This window comes from Schistocerca nitens, chromosome 2, assembly GCF_023898315.1.
Source record: "Schistocerca nitens isolate TAMUIC-IGC-003100 chromosome 2, iqSchNite1.1, whole genome shotgun sequence".
Classification (NCBI taxonomy): domain Eukaryota; kingdom Metazoa; phylum Arthropoda; class Insecta; order Orthoptera; family Acrididae; genus Schistocerca; species Schistocerca nitens.
This window is the reverse complement of record NC_064615.1, coordinates 717,660,990-717,681,360: the sequence shown is the minus strand read 5'-3', so window position 1 is coordinate 717,681,360 and position 20,371 is coordinate 717,660,990. Positions and strand designations below refer to the sequence as shown.

General features: G+C 40.2%; 1 protein-coding gene across 2 annotated transcripts in view; it reads right to left on the bottom strand.

Annotated features, from left to right (window-relative positions):
* Positions 1-20,371, bottom strand: part of LOC126236894 (major facilitator superfamily domain-containing protein 1-like) — a 130,643-nt gene that overhangs the window by 65,369 nt on the left and 44,903 nt on the right. For both annotated transcript variants that reach the window (XM_049946534.1, XM_049946535.1), the window contains exons 5-6: positions 16,312-16,517; positions 9,315-9,525 (exon numbers count right to left, since the gene is read on the bottom strand). In XM_049946534.1, coding sequence (XP_049802491.1) covers positions 9,315-9,525; positions 16,312-16,517 — 417 coding nt within the window. The remainder of the gene's footprint in view (positions 1-9,314; positions 9,526-16,311; positions 16,518-20,371) is intronic.

Here is a 20,371-nt window from a genome sequence, read left to right as displayed (position 1 = left end):
AGCATTTGTAGACTTAGAGAAAGCTTTTGACAATGTTGACTGGAATACTCTCTTTCAAATTCTGAAGGTGGCAGGGGTAAAATATAGGGAGCGAAGGGCTATTTACAATCTGTATAGAAACCAAATGGCAGTTATAAGAGTTGATGAGCATGAAAGGGAAGCAGTGGTTGGGAAAGGAGTGAGACAGGGTTGTAGCCTATCTCCAATGTTATTCAATCTGTATATTGAGTACGCAGTAAAGGAAACAAAAGAAAAATTTGGATTAGGAATTAAAATCCACGGAGAAGAAATAAAAACGTTGAGGTTCGCCGATGACATTGTAATTCTGTCACAGACAGCAAAGGACTTGGAAGAGCGTTGAACGGAATGGATGGTGTCTTGAAGGGAGGATATGAGATGAACATCAACAAAAGCAAAATGAGGACAATGGAATGTAGTCGAATTAAGTCAGGTGATGTTGAGGGTATTAGATTAGGAAATGAGACACTTAAAGTAGTAAAGGAGTTTTGCTATTTGGGGAGCAAAATAACTGATGATGGTCGAAGTAGAGAGGATATAAAATGTAGACTGGCAATGGCAAGGAAAGCGTTTCTGAATAAGAGAAATTTGTTAACGTCGAGTATTGATTTAAGTGTTAGGAAGTTGTTTCTGAAAGTATTTGTATGGAGTGTAGCCATATATGGAAGTGAAACATGGACGATATATAGTTTAGACAAGAAGAGAATAGAAGCTTTTGAAATGTGGTGCTACAGAAGAATGCTGAAGATTAGATGGATAGATCACATAACTAATGAGGAGGTGTTGAATAGGATTGGGTTAGAAGAGAAGTTTGTGGCACAACTTGACTAGAAGAAGGGATCAGTTGGTAGGACATGTCCTGAGGCATCAAGGGATCACCAATTTAGTATTGGAGGGCAGCATGGAGGGTAAAAATCGTAGAGGGAGACCAAGAGATGAATACACCAAGCAGATTCAGAAGGATGTGGGTTGCAGTAGGTACTAGGAGATGAAGAAGCTTGCACAGGACAGAGTAGCATGGAGAGCTGCATCAAACCAGTCTCAGGACTGAAGACCACAACAACAACAACAACAGTGTACAAAAAATGTGAACTGTGTTTCACTGATAATTTTGATGTTCTCAACAGCCTACCAATCACAAGTCTCTTGAATTTGGCAACTGTCACCATAACAGGGTATTTGGGATGTGTGGTGACACCCGTGATTGTACAGTGTATAAAACATGAGTGGTGGAGCTGAATTTTGACACCAAAAGAAAATGTGTTCTTTCACAAAGAGAAAAAAGGACTGCTGATGTCCAGAGATTCAAAACATAGGATGTTTCACAATTCCTATTACAGGCTTCTTGGGGTTGTAGAGGGCATTTAGTAGATCAAGTTTCGATAAGGAACCAATGTACCACTTGGATGTCAATTAAATTCAAAGTTTTGATCACTTTCAGATCTCCCACATCAAAATGCACACAGAGTGGAGAAATGAAGTTGACCTGTGTTCTCTACAGGAGTTCAAGGCATTGGTAATGTTTCAAGAACTTATCTTTTCCACATAACAGAGGACATTCTCTTCAATGTCTAGAGTGCAGTGTGTCCATGCAGCGCCACACTCAGTCTTCGTAGTTGCAAACGTAACAGTTTCTCACATCATTGTTGTAGTCAGGCAAAAACAGTATGTGGTGTCATAATTACAACAGAGACTGACGATGGTACCCTCTTCTCAGTTTGTGCAATATTGTAAGTGGGAGATTTGAAAGTTATCCAATATTCACAATTATTTTATATCAAAGCATTATACACTCCTGGAAATTGAAATAAGAACACCGTGAATTCATTGTCCCAGGAAGGGGAAACTTTATTGACACATTCCTGGGGTCAGATACATCACATGATCACACTGACAGAACCACAGGCACATAGACACAGGCAACATAGCATGCACAATGTCGGCACTAGTACAGTGTATATCCACCTTTCGCAGCAATGCAGGCTGCTATTCTCCCATGGAGACGATCGTAGAGATGCTGGATGTAGTCCTGTGGAACGGCTTGCCATGCCATTTCCACCTGGCGCCTCAGTTGGACCAGCGTTCGTGCTGGACGTGCAGACCGCGTGAGACGACGCTTCATCCAGTCCCAAACATGCTCAATGGGGGACAGATCCGGAGATCTTGCTGGCCAGGGTAGTTGACTTACACCTTCTAGAGCACGTTGGGTGGCACGGGATACATGCGGACGTGCATTGTCCTGTTGGAACAGCAAGTTCCCTTGCCGGTCTAGGAATGGTAGAACGATGGGTTCGATGACGGTTTGGATGTACCGTGCACTATTCAGTGTCCCCTCGACGATCACCAGTGGTGTACGGCCAGTGTAGGAGATCGCTCCCCACACCATGATGCCAGGTGTTGGCCCTGCGTGCCTCGGAAGTATGCAGTCCTGATTGTGGCGCTCACCTGCACGGCGCCAAACACGCATACGACCATCATTGGCACCAAGGCAGAAGCGATTCTCATCGCTGAAGACGACACGTCTCCATTCGTCCCTCCATTCACGCCTGTCGCGACACCACTGGAGGCGGGCTGCACGATGTTGGGACGTGAGCGGAAGACGGCCTAACGGTGTGCGGGACCGTAGCCCAGCTTCATGGAGACGGTTGCGAATGGTCCTCGCCGATACCCCAGGAGCAACAGTGTCCCTAATTTGCTGGGAAGTGGCGGTGCGGTCCCCTACGGCACTGCGTAGGATCCTACGGTCTTGGCGTGCATCCGTGCGTCGCTGCGGTCCGGTCCCAGGTCGACGGGCACGTGCACCTTCTGCCGACCACTGGCGACAACATCGATGTACTGTGGAGACCTCACGCCCCACGTGTTGAGCAATTCGGCGGTACGTGCACCCGGCCTCCCGCATGCCCACTATACGCCCTCGGTCAAAGTCCGTCAACTGCACATACGGTTCACGTCCACGCTGTCACGGCATGCTACCAGTGTTAAAGACTGCGATGGAGCTCCGTATGCCACGGCAAACTGGCTGACACTGACGGCGGCGGTGCACAAATGCTGCGCAGCTAGCGCCATTCGACGGCCAACACCGCGGTTCCTGGTGTGTCCACTGTGCCGTGCGTGTGATCATTGCTTGTACAGCCCTCTCGCAGTGTCCGGAGCAAGTATGGTGGGTCTGACACACCGGTGTCAATGTGTTCTTTTTTCCATTTCCAGGAGTGTATTTCCGTATCAGAGTTCCTTATCAAAACTTTATCCACCAAGTACCCTCTACAACATTTAAGCCTCGTACACACCTAGCAACAAAAGTTGTGGAGCATGACTCACAGGAGAAGTTTCAGGACTGTTCCATGACATATTTCTCATGCTCTACAAGTGTCACAACGAAGTTACAGGTTCATTTCCTTATTGAAGTGGAAAACGTGTGACAATGTTATGTGACTTATTGTAGTCTGTATGTATTCTGATTTAGTTTCTACTTGCCACAGAGACAACACTGAAAATAACTGGAGATTTCCAGGCCCTCAAATGCCTTTGGGATATGAGATCACAAGAATACAAAAACAGAAGCAAAAAAGAAGCATGCTATGTGCACTTGGCCAAATAATATGAAATGTCACAACAAAAGAGAGGAAAAAACACACAATTTAAAAATCAAAATTCAGAAGAGAACTACTATAAAAAAGTCAAAGTGGTTTGGTTACCACCAATTGCAAGTCATGGAATCCAGGGGAATTCAGCAAACAGACTGCAATTAAGGCAATGAAAATGGACAGACACTCTATGAAGTAAGCACATTTTACCTTGTTTCACAGTTCATACAATACAGTCCACTGATTTCTACTTGTGCTGTAATGAGAAATATTAATTCTAAATGTACACATGTGCACATATTATTTATAATTCAACTGAAAATTATATATAAATTAATATTTCCTCATCCGTATAATAAAACATGTTAATTTTGTACCATCATTGTTGTTGTTTATCTGATCTTTGCTGCTCAGTTCCAATTATAACCAGTTTCTTTTAAGATTTTCCAGTTTTGGTAAACCAGTAGTAGGTGTGGATGAGAGAATTTGTATAAGGACTATGACAATACAATGTACCAATGAATCAGTCCAGCCCACTAAGGAAAATTATGGGGGAAAAATTGTATAGTCACAAACCTTTGTTCAGTGGTAAGGGGAATGGTAATGAACAACGCACTAAAATTCCTGACCAGTCAGTGCGAGGATCAAGGGTGTCAAATGCATCACCTCTCAGCCTCAGCTCTCCAAAATATGAAGAGGCCCAAAGGCTTAAATTGTCTCCCTCTGCAACAGAATTACGTCCCCTAGGTGTTATAGAACTTGATATATTTCAACTCAAGTCAAGCAATGCATTACAGCAGAATACTGAACATGATCAGTCCCTTTCTATCAGATACGAGGGCAGTTCAATAAGTAATGCAACACATTTTTTTTCTGAAACAGGGGTTGTTTTATTCAGCATTGAAATACACCAGGTTATTCCCCAATCTTTTAGCTACACAACACTATTTTTCAACGTAATCTCCATTCAATGCTACGGCTTTACGCCACCTTGAAATGAGGGCCTGTATGCCTGCACGGTACCATTCCACTGGTCGATGTCGGAGCCAACGTCGTACTGCATCAATAACTTCTTCATCATCCGCGTAGTGCGTCCCACGGATTGCGTCCTTCATTGGGCCAAACATCTGGAAATCCGACGGTGCGAGATCGGGGCTGTAGGGTGCATGAGGAAGAACAGTCCACTGAAGTTTTGTGAGCTCCTCTCGGGTGCGAAGACTTGTGTGAGGTCTTGCGTTGTCATGAAGAAGGAGAAGTTCGTTCTGATTTTTGTGCCTACGAACACGCTGAAGTCGTTTCTTCAATTTCTGAAGAGTAGCACAATACACTTCAGAGTTGATCGTTTGACCATGGGGAAGGACATCGAACAGAATAACCCCTTCAGCGTCCCAGAAGACTGTAACCATGACTTTACCGGCTGAGGGTATGGCTTTAAACTTTTTCTTGGTAGGGGAGTGGGTGTGGCGCCACTCCATTGATTGCTGTTTTGTTTCAGGTTCGAAGTGATGAACCCATGTTTCATCGCCTGTAACAATCTTTGACAAGAAATTGTCACCCTCAGCCACATGACGAGCAAGCAATTCCGCACAGATGGTTCTCCTTTGCTCTTTATGGTGTTCGGTTAGACAACGAGGGACCCAGCGGGAACAAACCTTTGAATATCCCAACTGGTGAACAATTGTGACAGCACTACCAACAGAGATGTCAAGTTGAGCACTGAGTTGTTTGATGGTGATCCGTCGATCATCTCGAACGAGTGTGTTCGCACGCTCCGCCATTGCAGGAGTCACAGCTGTGCACGGCCGGCCCGCACGCAGGAGATCAGACAGTCTTGCTTGACCTTGCGGCGATGATGACACATGCTTTGCCCAACGACTCACCGTGCTTTTGTCCACTGCCAGATCACCGTAGACATTCTGCAAGTGCCTATGAATACCTGAGATGCCCTGGTTTTCCGCCAAAAGAAACTCGATCACTGCCCGTTGTTTGCAACGCACATCCGTTACAGACAACATTTTAACAGCTCCGTACAGCGCTGCCACCTGTCGGAAGTCAATGAAACTATACGAGACGAAGCGGGAATATTTGAAAATATTCCACAAGAAATTTCCGGTTTTTTCAACCAAAATTGGCTGAGAAAAAAAATGTGTTGCATTACTTATTGAACTGCCCTCGTATATTCACACCCTCCTTGGAAGACATACTGTGGATGTGTGGTAAGTGGTTCCACTCAGTGCAGCCCACTTTACAAGTGCCAGCAATTTCTGAATGGAAGAGATTTATGCAATTTACCAGTAGCACAATGGTGAGAGAAGTTGAATAACTTCCTGATCATTCATTAATTCACCACCAAATGACTACAACATGGTTTTACAATATGGTGACAATAACAGACAGCAGTAAGATGCCATACTTACCAATCCAACCCTTTCCCATCTGCACCACATAGGGTCCAGTCAACATCAGACTTACAAATTACACACTTCTCAACCACTGTTTAAAAAGAATATATTTTACATAAAAGCTCTCAGCAATTTCAAATAAGTATAGTACTGCTTCACTGGTTCACAGACACCACGTTGGATAATGTTGTGGAAGCTGCACAATATTTCAACCAGACAGCTGCTTGTCATCTTCAGGTGCGTACTGACCTGTTGCTGCAGTGGCTTGGCAGTATACACACTGACTTGCTAGAAAATAGCGTAGGCACCAAGGGGTGGGGCTGTAACGTCATAGCAGATGAATAATGGAACAAGGTGACATCCACTGCCCCCTGCCAAAGAAACAGGCCACAGTCTTCGCATGTGCGATGCGGGGATGGCGCGGCTGCAAGTCATGTCTCAGCTCGCATGCAGGCAGTGTTGGCATCCAGTTTAAGAGTGCAGACTCCAATTCTCCATCTGTATTGACTTGGATTTGTTCGTCTGCAATTGATGATACCTCAGTACCATCGACGCTTGTTACCATACCTTGCCGAGTTAAAATTCAGAGTCACTATTAATCAGGTCGTTATATGTATTTTGACTGCATCTTTAATGCTGGGTCCCAGAACATATTGGGAATCCAGCATTAAAGAAGCAGATGAAATATGTGTAACGACCTGATTAATAGAAACTTTGGATTTCAACTCAACAAGGCATGGGAACCAGCACTGGCCCTACTAAGGCATCATCAGCTGCAGATGAATGAATCCGAGTCAACACAGATGGAGAATCAGAGTCTAAGGAGTTGCACATGCAAAGACTGGGGCCCATTTCTCCAGCTGGGAGCATTGGATGTCGTCATGCTCTATGATTCATCTACGATGATGTTACAGGCCCACCCCTTGGCACCTGCGTTTTTCTAGTGAGTCAGCGTAATATATTGGTGAGACTCTGCAGCAACACATCAGCAGGCACCTGAAGATGATGAGCAGCTGTCTCCTTGAAATACTGTGCAGCTTGTACAACACTATAATGGCACAATGCCTGTGAACCCATGAAGCAGTTATTATATCAGGAAGGTATCAAGCAGCACAAGTACAGCACTCACTCAATAAAGTGAAAAGAACTATATTACACAAACATAGGCTCAGTTAAGTTATTTTGCCTACTTCCGTAACAGAAATGAACACAAAATGTTGGGAGGGTATAGTCTGTCTGTAAATTGCATGGACAGTGCTCATAGTGGAGGAAGTCACCTCTCCTGGAAAAACACTACAACTGCCCGACAGGGTGTCTAAGCTGAGGCTTTTCCAAATCAATTTCCACTGTAGCAGTGTAGAACAATGTGCAGAGATGTACGTAGTGTCTGCCCACATGCGTTTCTTGCATTTGCATTATTAGCAACTCTTATTTGTATCCAATGTAGTTTTAACACACTTTGTTGAATATAAACAACTCCCCCTGGGAAAGTTCTGCACACTGCGTCACTAATGATTCACAAGAGGAGCTATGGAAGTACCGGTATAAATTTGGAAATACCCTGTAGTCCCAAAATGAAATTTTCAATCTGCAGTGGAGTGTGTACTGATATGAAACTTCCTGGCACATCAAAACTGTGGGCCAGACCGAGACCAATTTGGAAGGTTGGAGATGAAATACTGGTGGAAGTAAACCTGTGAGGGAATGTCATGAATTATGCTTGGGTAGCTAGGTAGCTCAGCCAGTAGAGTGCTGGCCTGCGAAAGGCACAGGTCCCAAGTTCAAATCTCAATGTAGCATACAGTTTTAATCTTCCCAAAGTTTCATACCCCATAGTTGCTATATGTAACCCAGTGCTGTAGAGAGAATGGGGACTCACATGCTTGCTCTCTTCTTTTTGCAGACTTACATAAGATGGAAGTGCATGACCATAATCTATAATCTGGCGACCCCCCCCCCCCCCACGGCTTTCCCCCATTACACCCTCAGAAAACAATGTATTCCTAAATATGGTTCTATTGCACTTACATATTGTATAAACAATATTTCTTCTTCATTTTTGCTAGAGGCCGCGGTTTTCTAGATAATCATGAAACACCTAAAAAAATACCTTTAAATACACCCCCCCCCCCCACTTAGGATGTTTAGTATGCAGTTCATGACACTCCCCCTACCAATGTACAAAAATCTGCGACTGCACAAATTTTTTTCCACCAGTCAACATTTTTTGGTCTTTGTTAATCTTGCGATATGGATACTGTCCACATCGAATGTTGCACAATTTAGATGCCAGGTGAGTACAAGGCTTCAGAGGTCCATAACAAGAATTTTGAAACACCCTGTATTGTCCATGATGTTACAATATTACAGAATTTTAACAGCCCTTTTATTTGGAATACTGTCTTAACAGCTCAAGAAATAGACTATGCAGAGGTAGTTTAATTTTGCAGGAATACTGGCTTAAAATTTGTCAACTATTTACTTAAGAAATGAAAGTTATCACTGTGCATGTATAAGGCGCACTTTCACACATACATTTGTTGTTAGGAAGTACGTAAAACATATTTTAAAAAGGTAGTAGTTCCTAAAAACGTACTAAACACGTAAAGTTCAATTAAAGTCCATGCAGTCAACATATAACCGGGCTTTGTCAAATCAATTATCAAAGCAAAGGAAGACCAGTGTCTCTGCATACATTATTACAAGACTTATTAATTTAATGAGCAATGTGAAAGAAAAAGTATAGCAGGCACTTGATACTGTTAACATAACAACGGTATGAACCTGGTCAAGACATCCTTAGTTACTGAAACCCAGATACAACATGTACATAAAGTCAAGTGATCTTATCTGGCAGACATTTCAGTACAATTTTTTCAATATTATGCCAGAGCAAATTGTCATCTGTGAAGTTGGTTCCTCGAGAGAATATCCCAACTGTCAGTTCAATAAGACTGTCATATTATATATAATTGTATGACAGAAGCAATTAGGCACTAAGACAATTCCCTAGTTTAATGTTTCTTCAAAATAAGAGAACCTTTATTATGAAATATGGATATCTATTTTCAGACGGTCTAACACTACCAACAACTAGGTGGCTCATTGTAGCATCTTGCGCTGTTTGAAACTAAAGTTAACTGCATATGTAGCTGGCACCAGCTCATCAGCAAAATAAAATAAAAAAAAAGCTTGGCTTAAAATCAAAATTGTAGAAAAAAATAAAAGAAGAAACTCAGTGCAGTACTGACATAAAACAATACAGAACATAAAAAAAATCTTAACAAAATCTAGGAACCGCAGGACATACTTTCCAAGTGCGATGAAAGGAAATATGGCCACATAGTATGCAATGCAGATAATGGCAATCATCCAGAATATGGCAGGAAAATCTTTGACATCTGTTATTCTCACCACTTCTCCATCCTGGACCATCGTTCTCTTTAGGATCCTTTCAGCTCGTCTATCCAAGTATGCCAGAATAATAGCAGAGACGAGGGACATTATGCAAGTTACTGATGCTGAAAATGTACAAAAATATTGAAGATGTTTTATAATGAACTTTAAACATCATAATCTCACATACAACACTAAGAAATTATGCAGTGGCAAAATAAGTGATCTCAACAAAGGACAGAAAGTTCTCTTACTGAAACAGTTACAATTTATTCGTAGTTTTGATCAAAGTTATTTTTGAAACCTAGGTAACAGCAGTCATTTGAAAACAGAAAATTAATCTGTAGAGTGTACAAGGTGGAGGCTGGAAGGAGAAAATGAGTTTCCCCACCTCTCACTTTACCCCCTACTGAAACTACCAGTGTGAAGGATTTCCTTCAACTCTTGCCAACATATACTAATTGCTTACACAGCTGGACCACCCAGTTGCCCAACACAATGTGCTTCACTTGAATGACAGCTTCGCAACCTTCACTACCTCGCTCCTTCCTACCAACAACAGTTTTTCCAAATTGCGCACGTGAGAGCCCTCCCTACAATACATCCTACACTCCTGCAATACCTCCAGCCTCAAACTTTGCTAGACCCTGTCCTCCACCTACCTATACCCTTCTCTTCTACCACTCCAGTACTAGATAGTCTTCTAGTCTTTTCCCCCCTCCTTACTTCTATCCCCCCTCCCCCCATGCAACCACCTGACTGCACCTAGCAGTCCTAGCCTGTAACCATCACATCCCTGCGTGCTTTCACAAGCAGCACTACATGTCCAGAGACAGTGGTAGAGAGAGAGAGAGAGAGAGAGAGAGAGAGAGAGAGAGTGTGTGTGTGTGTGTGTGTGTGTGTGTGCGCGCGCGTGCGCATGTGCATCTTTTGGCCAAAAGCTTAAATAAACAGCAGTATTTTCATTGTGCCTGTCTGCATCTCCTCTATATAGTGGGTAGCAATCTATTCTTTTACCTTATTGTTGTATTGTTGCTATTACATTCTGGACTTTCCATTCAATATTCTGCCTAATGGCTTTTGTTCCATCCCACAACCCTACGCTGTTTTCTTTTGTTACTATTCACTACTATTCTCCAACGCATTACTTTAATCAGTGTCTCTCCTTTTCTCTATCTTCTTTCCTGTGTTTTATCCATCACCTTCCAAATCGGACATGCTCTGTCTTGTGAATCACTCCATCAATGGTTTTGTTCATGCACAACACACAGTTACATGAGTGCACGGATTGTTGTTGCTGCATCTCAGGTTTACACACTTTTCCTGCTGATATAATTATTCCTAGATCTTCAAATTGATCACCCTTCATCCTTCAGTCTTATGTTTCTACACATATTATTTTTTGTACCTTCCTGTGTCACATGAACTTGTTGAACCTCAATCCCTCCCCCATCTCCTCTTATTTCAGCATGCACAAACTACATTTATCTAATCCATTTCTTCTTTCTATAGGTATTTACTACCACAGAGAAAAATAAAAATGGAGTTAAAATATTAACTGTTATTGGCAAGTCATAGAAGTAAAATAATATTGTATTTTATTACATAGAGTGTTCATCAAACAATTAGTAGATGTAAGGACACTGACTTCACTTTGAAGTGGAGGGTATGGTGTAGTGAAACTTTCTGAGAGGTTAAAATTACATAGCGCACTGCAACTGAAACTGTTTTGAGTCATGCTGTGAAGTGTGTGTGGATAAATCCGACTGCCAGAGGACTGCTTGTGAATGTCAAGGGTGCGAGTTCGAACTATCATCTGATAAACAGTCTTAATCTAAGCACAAAGTTTCAATATTGAGATATTTCAATAATTCTAATATTTAACCAATACGGAGTATCCCAAAATAATGTATACACACTCTAAAACTGAATATCTCTTTAATTGAAGGAGACAGAAGTACAGTTTTGTGGGTAATAATTCAGAAAGCGGTGAAAAATGTAAAAACACTTTCTTTTGTTTCAGAATTGTAAACAAACATGACATCATTGGATCAATGGAAATGGGTGCTAAAGTTTTACTGGAAAACACAGAATGTGAGTGAGGGTTGAATTTGGAACACCACCAACAAGGGTAACAGTTAAAAGAATCCGAGATAAGTTTGACATCGAAAGAACGGGACAGGATAAGAGGATTGCAGAAGAAAGAGACATTCTACAGACAAGGAAAGTATTGATGCAGTGATCCAGGCATACACACAATATCCGAAAAACCTGTGAGGTAATGCTCTAGTGAGGGTGGAATCTGCAAAAGCAGTATTAATATAATTTTCCGGGCTCAGAAATTTAAGTTTACAGTCCAATACATTTCCATGCTGTTAAAGAGGATGATCCCGATAGGCGAAGTGAATTTTGTGAAAGGATCACTAAGAGATGTGAAGAAGAGTTAGGTTTCAAGATCTAATGCTCTGGTCGGATGAAGCGATCTTTCTTTAAACTTAACAGAGCAATTAACCATTATAATTATGGGTACGCACATTCTGTATCAGACTGATACAACGATCTCCTTATTTATTTCCTAGACCTATTTTTATGGGGTACTCTCAAGACCACAAACACTGGATGCCCTTAATGAGCAAATTGAGCAAACTTGTGATTCTATTCCATTAGGAACAATTAGCATGTCAGTCTATTATAAGTTGTTGTCAATGGTGTAACTCAGCGGAAGGAGATCATTTTGATCATTTACCATCTTTAGTTGGACCATAGGGTACACCACAAACACTGTATTATATTTCTATCTCCTTTAATTAAAGAAATATTCAGTTTCAAACAGTGTATTCATTATTTTGGGACATCCTGTATATATATAACATGTTTAAAAAATACAGCAAATTATTTTCTATCAATACTTATTAATTGTACATCATGTATAAATTTCTATTTAAATTGTATCTATTTTTACACCCAGGAGAGCATAAGTTCTGGAACAGCAATATCACGCAATATGTCTATGATGCATGACAGAAAATGTCTGAAGTTACTCAAAGTTTGGATGTTGGCAGTAAATATTTTTACATGTTCACATCACATTGTGATGCAACAAAATAGTAGGTTTAAACAAATTTCAAGAAATATTTCCCAAGGCTAGTACTCATACCTCCTCGTTTCTTGAACAATTATGCAGTAATATTGTTCCCAAAAACATCAGCAGGTAAAACACCACAGTACAGTGCATACACAAATCTTTGTTTAGAAGGTATGAATTAAGCAAGGCATAAGAGTAAAGAAGTGATCCTACTGGGACACTATCATTACATGTTAAAACCTGGTTCTTCGCTGTTCACAGGAAATGCTTTTATTAACAGTTTTGATCTGTCCAACAGTTTTGTAACAAAGTATACTCTGCTGAGATCATCCAAGAGACATATCATTCAGAGGCAAAAGATAATGTACAACACACACTTGATATATCACACCAACAACTGCTTAGTTTGGACAAAATAGTATGGGTGAGTGCAGAATGAATGTGTCAACAGGAATCTGTAACAGTACGCAAAGTAAAACTGGAACTCTACTCACATACCAGTGAAACAGGATATTTATGACAAAGAAATATGTACAAAATATTACTTTATCAAGTTTATATGAAACATCTTAGTTTTTGTTACTTCTGTGTATGATTTGTGTCATTTCTAACACTACATTTTGGTGACAAAGCTTACTCTCCATACATCATCCCCCTCTCAAGGCACTCAACATGGGGGGGGGGGGGGTGGAGATTCTTTACTCTGCTCTTTGGAGTCCCCTCTAAAAGTGAATGAGCTAAAATGCATGGAGCATAAATATACCAGGTCACTAAAGAAGGAAACATTGTGTACTTTTTCCTGGATCAAACATGACAAATATCATTTTAGTTTTGAAATTACCTTGTGTGTGCAAGACTTTGATATTAGTGGTGTTCAGAATTATGAAGTATGACTCATGTTCATTGTAACTGAGGTCTTTCCACTACCAACTAAATATCACAGCAACTCAAGCTTGAAATTACAATTTCGTGAAGAGGTGAGAGGTCAATGGTAAGTACATCAACAAGGTAAATAAACAATAATGGCATACTGATATGACAGAGATCAGCTTCGGCTGTAACTGATACTGTAATATAAAAAAATATCATTTGCAACTGAAGCAGATTTCTCAGTCTTAATAATATGATCCTCAGTTTCAGTTTTTTCTTTTGATCAAACTAATTCTGGCTGAATAAAGATAAAATGAGGAGGTAACAGTAGTTTAGTGTTGCACATTCAAGTCTAAAGATTAAATCCTCAATATCTCATTAGATACAACACAAAATAAGCCTGTAGTACACAAAGTTAAAAATGAGAATACTGCTGAGTTCTCTAAGTTAGAGTATCTTAGCAGATATACTTAAAATCATAGCTTTACATCTGTCAGTATCTCATGTCCTACCTTCTGAATGTCATAGTAGGTCTCCTGCATACCTTGCAGGACGAGAAATCCTGGAAGAAATGATACTCCAACACAACTTTTGTGAAGTTTGGAAGGTAGGAGACCAGACACTGACGCAAAGTAAAGTTGTGAGGGCGGACTGTGAGCTGTGCTTCAATTGCTCAGTTGGTAGAACATTTTCCCGCAAAAGGCATAGGACCTACATTCAAGTCCCCAGTCCGGCACACAATTTTAATCTGCCACGAAGTTTTAAATCAGCACACACTCTGCTGTAGAGAGAAAATTCATTCTGGAAACTAAAGACATTCGTACGTAATTTTCCTGCACTTCGCAACTACAAAAAGTCCTCTATGTGACAGAAAAGATAGCTCATAACTGTGACTCTTTGCTGTCTTGGGAAATTCAAAAAGCATTACTTAGTCATTGATAAAGCAGTATTTCATGAATGCAGGGCACTGACCGCTCAAGTACCTTATCTAGCCACACTGTTGAGATGATACCAATTACGCAATTACATCTGAACAAATTTCTTTCTTCAGAGCATTCAGGACAATTGCAAATAGGAGGGAATGCCTACAGAAATTAATACAAAGGTGATATACAAAATACAGTGTTACAAAAAAATAAATAAAAAATTCCGCAAAGTAATCTTTTTCCAGTGTAATTATATTCAAGGATTTCAATAATATTGAAGAGGAAAACACTCCCTAATGTTCTGCATAATTGTATTTATTGTCTACCAACCAGGCTTTCAGCTTGTCATGCTATCTTCTGGTGACCACTGAATGTCGCAAACACAGATAAACACGATGTATGACTTACACAGCCACTATTTGTACAGAAAATACAAAAGTGACAAAGTGTTTACATAGGATAAATTAGAAAAGTATTACAATAATTACATTACCTAAAAGAAGGGGGTGAGCAAAGTTTTTATGAGGAAATACATATAACAAATGATGAGAAATAAAATGAATTTACAGTTTCAATTTAGTATTTGGAATGAAAACTTGATTTAACAAGTGAGATACTGGAAACTGAGTCTGATCATTTAGTACTTGACTGGCATTCTGTGCCATGTTTGTAATTTCCATTATTTCCAGTAGCATCATCTCTCTGCTTTTTTTGACAGGGTGTAAAAGTTCATATTCTACATCATATATATGGTTCTTTGCTAGAAGATAATCAGCAAAGTTCGAATCTTTCTCCTTTAATTGCCAGCATTTCTCATGTTCATGTAGCTTTACTGCCACAGCTCTTCCTAACTGACCTACATACACTTTTTTACAATGTTTGCAAGTGACTTTATAAATACCACTCTGTGACAAGGGTTGCATTTTGTCTTTATTATTGAATAATAGTAAAGATAGTCTGAAATGTTGGCAAGATATGGAATTTTGCACCAGGCTTTAAGACTACCAAGAGATTCTTTAATATTATTATCAGGTTCTGCCAAATATGGATGGAAAATTCAGTAAATGTTCAAAGGTTTCATTAATTCTGCATTATAACCACATTAAATAAATGAATTAAGATGGGGACAGAGTTGGTGTATCCAAACTATGCTTTGCATAGCCCCACACAACTGTCACTATAAACCTAATATAAGTGCACCTCTTTGCCTGTTGGAATAACAATCTTTTCCTCAGTGTTCTCTGACTTCACTCTGCAGATTTGTGAGCTAATCTTTGACTACGCTTCTGTTAATGTGTTCAGTATATTTTGTGGTGTTTCAAGGATTTTATTTTCTTATCTATTTATGTCCAATTCATTCTATGCAGCCTGTCATTATCCTCTATAAGTTCTGCTGGCAGCTAAATTCAACATTCTTGTGTATGTCATGCTAATGTTCCGATAAATACATAATAAATGCATCAACTAACCAAGTTTACCATGCAGTGTTCTCAAAGGCTTACTAATTTGCTTCTCTGGTCTGTGTTTCATGATAGCTACATACGCAACTACCTATATCTTAGTCTACTCTTTTCACTCTTTTCTTTGGTTGATCAAGGTAGTGATAGCAAAAAGGCCACTAAGGACAAAACACAAGTTTTCCTCCTAACAGACACGGCTGCAAATTGACTGGAAATCAGTCCATCCATTTTTGGAGAAGTCGAAAGGAATAACAAATCTGGATATCAGTCAAAAAATAAAATCTATTCCTTTCAAAAACTGATCCTGCATTCTACCACTGTACAATCACTCTCAGACGCCTTAGTTATCCTCTCACTTCTATGATTGAACATCAAAGAGACAAAGTACAACACCAGGTTTTTTTTTAAAACTGTGACACTGCTGTACAGGTAAGTCAGTGAGAAAATTGAAATAAGAGAGAATATTTTGAAACACCAAATATGTAAAACTACTATATTTTAACAAACTAAAATGAAATAAATCACGAAAAATCACAAATATGAAAAAAGAAATTTAATACAAATTCTCACCAATGAAGAGTACAACACCAATACACATGTAGCCTTTGTAGTACTGATTAACCCAGGAATACAATGGCTCCATCACATTAAAATTAACTGTAGAACCAACTCTAGCAAAACTCATCTGTAGTCCAAAAACCATATTAAGTTCTTTTCCTTTAAACCACAAGACGGCATAGTTGTTTTGTGCTACAGCCAAAGATTCACCTCCAATCCTAAAACAGATATTGAATTATACATAAATGTAGTTTCTTAAATCCTAATCAGTCAATAATTTTAAAAAGAAGGTTAATGTGCAAGCTGATAAGACATCAATATTTGGCAAAGGTTTTTGATTGTTAAGAGATAAACTCTAAACTCAACCTTGTGGTACCACAGGCTGCTTCAAGGTTAATGTAAGAAACCTCTCAGGGGATGTAGTAGCAAACAATGGAATGCAAGAGCCTGAACTTAAAAAGCTACAGAAATACTAATATAACATTGTGTCTCAATAGTTGTACCCCATCATATATTCACTTTAATTTGGTACTTTGCCTGTCACTTTACCTTTTTTTCAGTATCTCTGCATTTATTCCTCTCGTGAGTATTTTCACAGGTAAATTTTGCTGATTTCAACATTGGTACCTTAACCTTTCTCATTCCCTGATTTTGCTCCCAAAAATGGGCAGGAAAGCAGTTATGGAAACCTAGGTTTATGTGGAACTAATACCACAGCACAATCTGACTTTCTTCTTTTTTCATTTACACACAACAGCCAAGAGGAGGCATTTCCATCTGGCACTTAATGTGATACTCAAATGAAAATGAAATTTTTAGCCATTTGGTTTGAAGTCTGATACTTATCAACTGATCCAGTAAGTGATGTATCATAGACACTGTTATATCTTAAAAAGTTACCATTTGCTCTCTTTTAACACATAGTGTCATATCATAAAGTAAGTTAATCACCACTTCTGATAGGCAGAATAAAAACAAATGTAAAACGAGATGGGACTAAACAAATCTTAGAAAATGGACATCAAAATTGTTTTCTGACTTACAAAATTTTACAATAGAACAAGATCTGGAGAAATATTATCAAAGAATTTACTTAATTGAAAAAATGGACAACATTCACAATCAGTTATAGTTTTATTTGTTGTTAATATGGCCAAGATAGCAAGGTAAAAATATGACAATCTTAACACTTTACAACGGCTGAGGAACACTTATCTGACATATCATAAATGTTTAAACAGTTGACTTCAGTCTTAGCCCCTAATAAATAAACCTTAACTTAGTGTGGTGACTTATACATATAAATAATATGGATAACCATATTGTAGGTGCTACCACACCAGAGGGGGTTTCTGTGCAGAGGTTAGGAGATGTCAGATTTCTTGAAGGGGGCAGGAGCCTTTTCAGGAATAGCAGGGGTAATGGTCTGGATGACTGGCTTATATGGCTTTGTAACTTTAATGAAATTGGGCCTGCTATGTTGGTACAGCAAATGTCTGACAGCAAGGGGAAACTACATCAGTAATATTTCCCGAGGACCGACATCTACATCTACATTTATACTCCGCAAGCCACCCAACAGTGTGTGGTGGAGGGCCCTTTACGTGCCACTGTCATTACCTCCCTTTTCTGTTCCAGTCGCGTATGGTTCGCGGGAAGAACGACTGTCTGAAAGCCTCCGTGCGCGCTCGAATCTCTCTAATTTTACATTCGTGATCTCCTTGGGAGGTATAAGTAGGGGGAAGCAATATATTCGATACCTCATCCAGAAACGCACCCTCTCGAAACCTGGCGAGCAAGCTATACCGCGATGCAGAGCGCCTCTCTTGCAGAGTCTGCCACTTGAGTTTGCTAAACATCTCCATAATGCTGTCACGGTTACCAAATAACCCTGTGACGAAACGCGCCACTCTTATTTGGATCTTCTCTATCTCCTCCGTCAACCCGATCTGGTACGGATACCACACTGATGAGCAATACTCAAGTATAGGTTGAACGAGTGTTTTGTAAGCCACCTCCTTTGTTGATGGACTACATGTTCTAAGGACTCTCCCAATGAATCTCTACCTGGTATCCGCCTTACCAACAATTAATTTTATATGATCATTCCACTTCAAATTGTTCCACACGCATACTCCCAGATATTTTACAGAAGTAACTGCTACCAGGGTTTGTTCCGCTATCATATAATCATACAATAAAGGATCCTTCTTTATATGTATTCGCAATACATTACATTTGTCTATGTTAAGGGTCAGTTGCCACTCTCTGCACCAAGTGCCTATCCGCTGCAGATCTTCCTGCATTTCGCTACAATTTTCTAATGCTGCAACTTCTCTGTATACTACAGCATCATCCGCGAAAAGCCGCATGGAACTTCCGACACTATCTACTAGGTCAACCACTTGAACCACCTGAAGCTCTACTATATGGTTTAAAGATGGCAGCATTCTCTTGATAAAGTAGTCCCCAATTTGGATCTTCCAGGGCATCTACTCAGGAGGACGTTGTCATCGGAAAAGGCAATTCTAACACCCTATGGCTTGGAGCACAGCATGCTGGATTCATTAACTGTGTAGGTAACTTAGTGAACTTGAAAAGGAAAACAGAAAGGTTGAAGCTACATAGGGGGAGAATTAGTGAAGTGTGATGACAGGAAGAAGAGAATTTTTGGTCAGGTAATACAGGATTATCAACACATAATCAGAGGTAATGCAAGAATAAGTCTAATAGTACACAGGAAACTAGGAATGAACAGCATAGTGAACACGTAATTGTGGTGAAGATAGACAAAAAGCCATGACTTACATATAAGTGTATATCCTACTAGCTGTGCAGATGACGAGATTGAAAAGAACTTCTGTGAGGAGATTATTCAGTATATTAAGGGAGATGCAAATTTATTTGTGATAGGGAATTTGCATTCAATAGTCAGAAAAAGAAGAAAAGGTGAAATACACTGATGGAAACAAAAATCACAACACCAAGAACAAGTTATGCGACACAAAAGAAATCTGGTAGACATTTGAAAGATGATGTCTATTCATATTTCGTGCCAGTCGCATGAGTGGCACTAGTAGTGCAACTGTGAGGATGTTGATCAGGTTTGCTTAAATACATGCTGTAACCGTCACGAGTATTGGTTACCACTGAGACTGGATGTGGTGAGTTGATGCTAGTCAAGAATGCCATTAAGGCAACAAAGCCACCATTATCAACACCTCACTGAGCTCGAATGAGTTTGTGTAATAGCACCTTCAACAATACTGCAGAAATATTTGGCAAGAATGTAGCCATTATGCACGCTTGCTGGCAGCTGTCACAAAGAGACCAGACTCTGGACGGCTACGTGGCAATACCGAATGGGAAGACCACCGTGTTTAGTGTATGGCTCTGGCGCATCATACTGCATCCAAAACAGCAATTTGGGCAGCAATAATGTGACACAATGAACCGTGACAAAATTGGTTACTTCAAGGACAGCTCTGAGCCAGATATCCTGTAGAGTGCATTCCACTGATCCCAAACCACTGCCATTTGTGACTTCAGTGGTGTCAAGTGAGAGCTGATTGGAGGGCGAGGTGTGTTTTCTGATGAAAGCTGGTTTTGCCTTGGTGCCAGTGATGGCAGTGTGTTGGTTAGGAGGAGGCCAATTGAGGGGCTGCAACAAACCTGTTTCAGTGCTAGACACACTGGATATACACCTGGAGTTATTGTCTGAGGTGCGATTTTCTATGACAGCAGGAACACTCTCATAGTTATCCTACACACCATGGCTGCAAATTTATATGTCAATCTGGTGATCCGATCTGCTGTGCTGCCATTCATGAACAGCATTCCAGGATTTTTTCCCAACATACCGCTGTTGTAACCCAACATACTCTACAGAGTGTTGGCATGTTGCCTTGGCCTTGTCCCTGTACTAAACGACCAAGTGCAACAGGCATGGAACTCCAGCCCACAAACTGACATCTGACACCTGTACACAATACACACACATTTGCATGCCTGCATTCAACATTCTGCTCGTTACATCGGTTATTAATGTATCAGCATTTCACATTTCCAATTA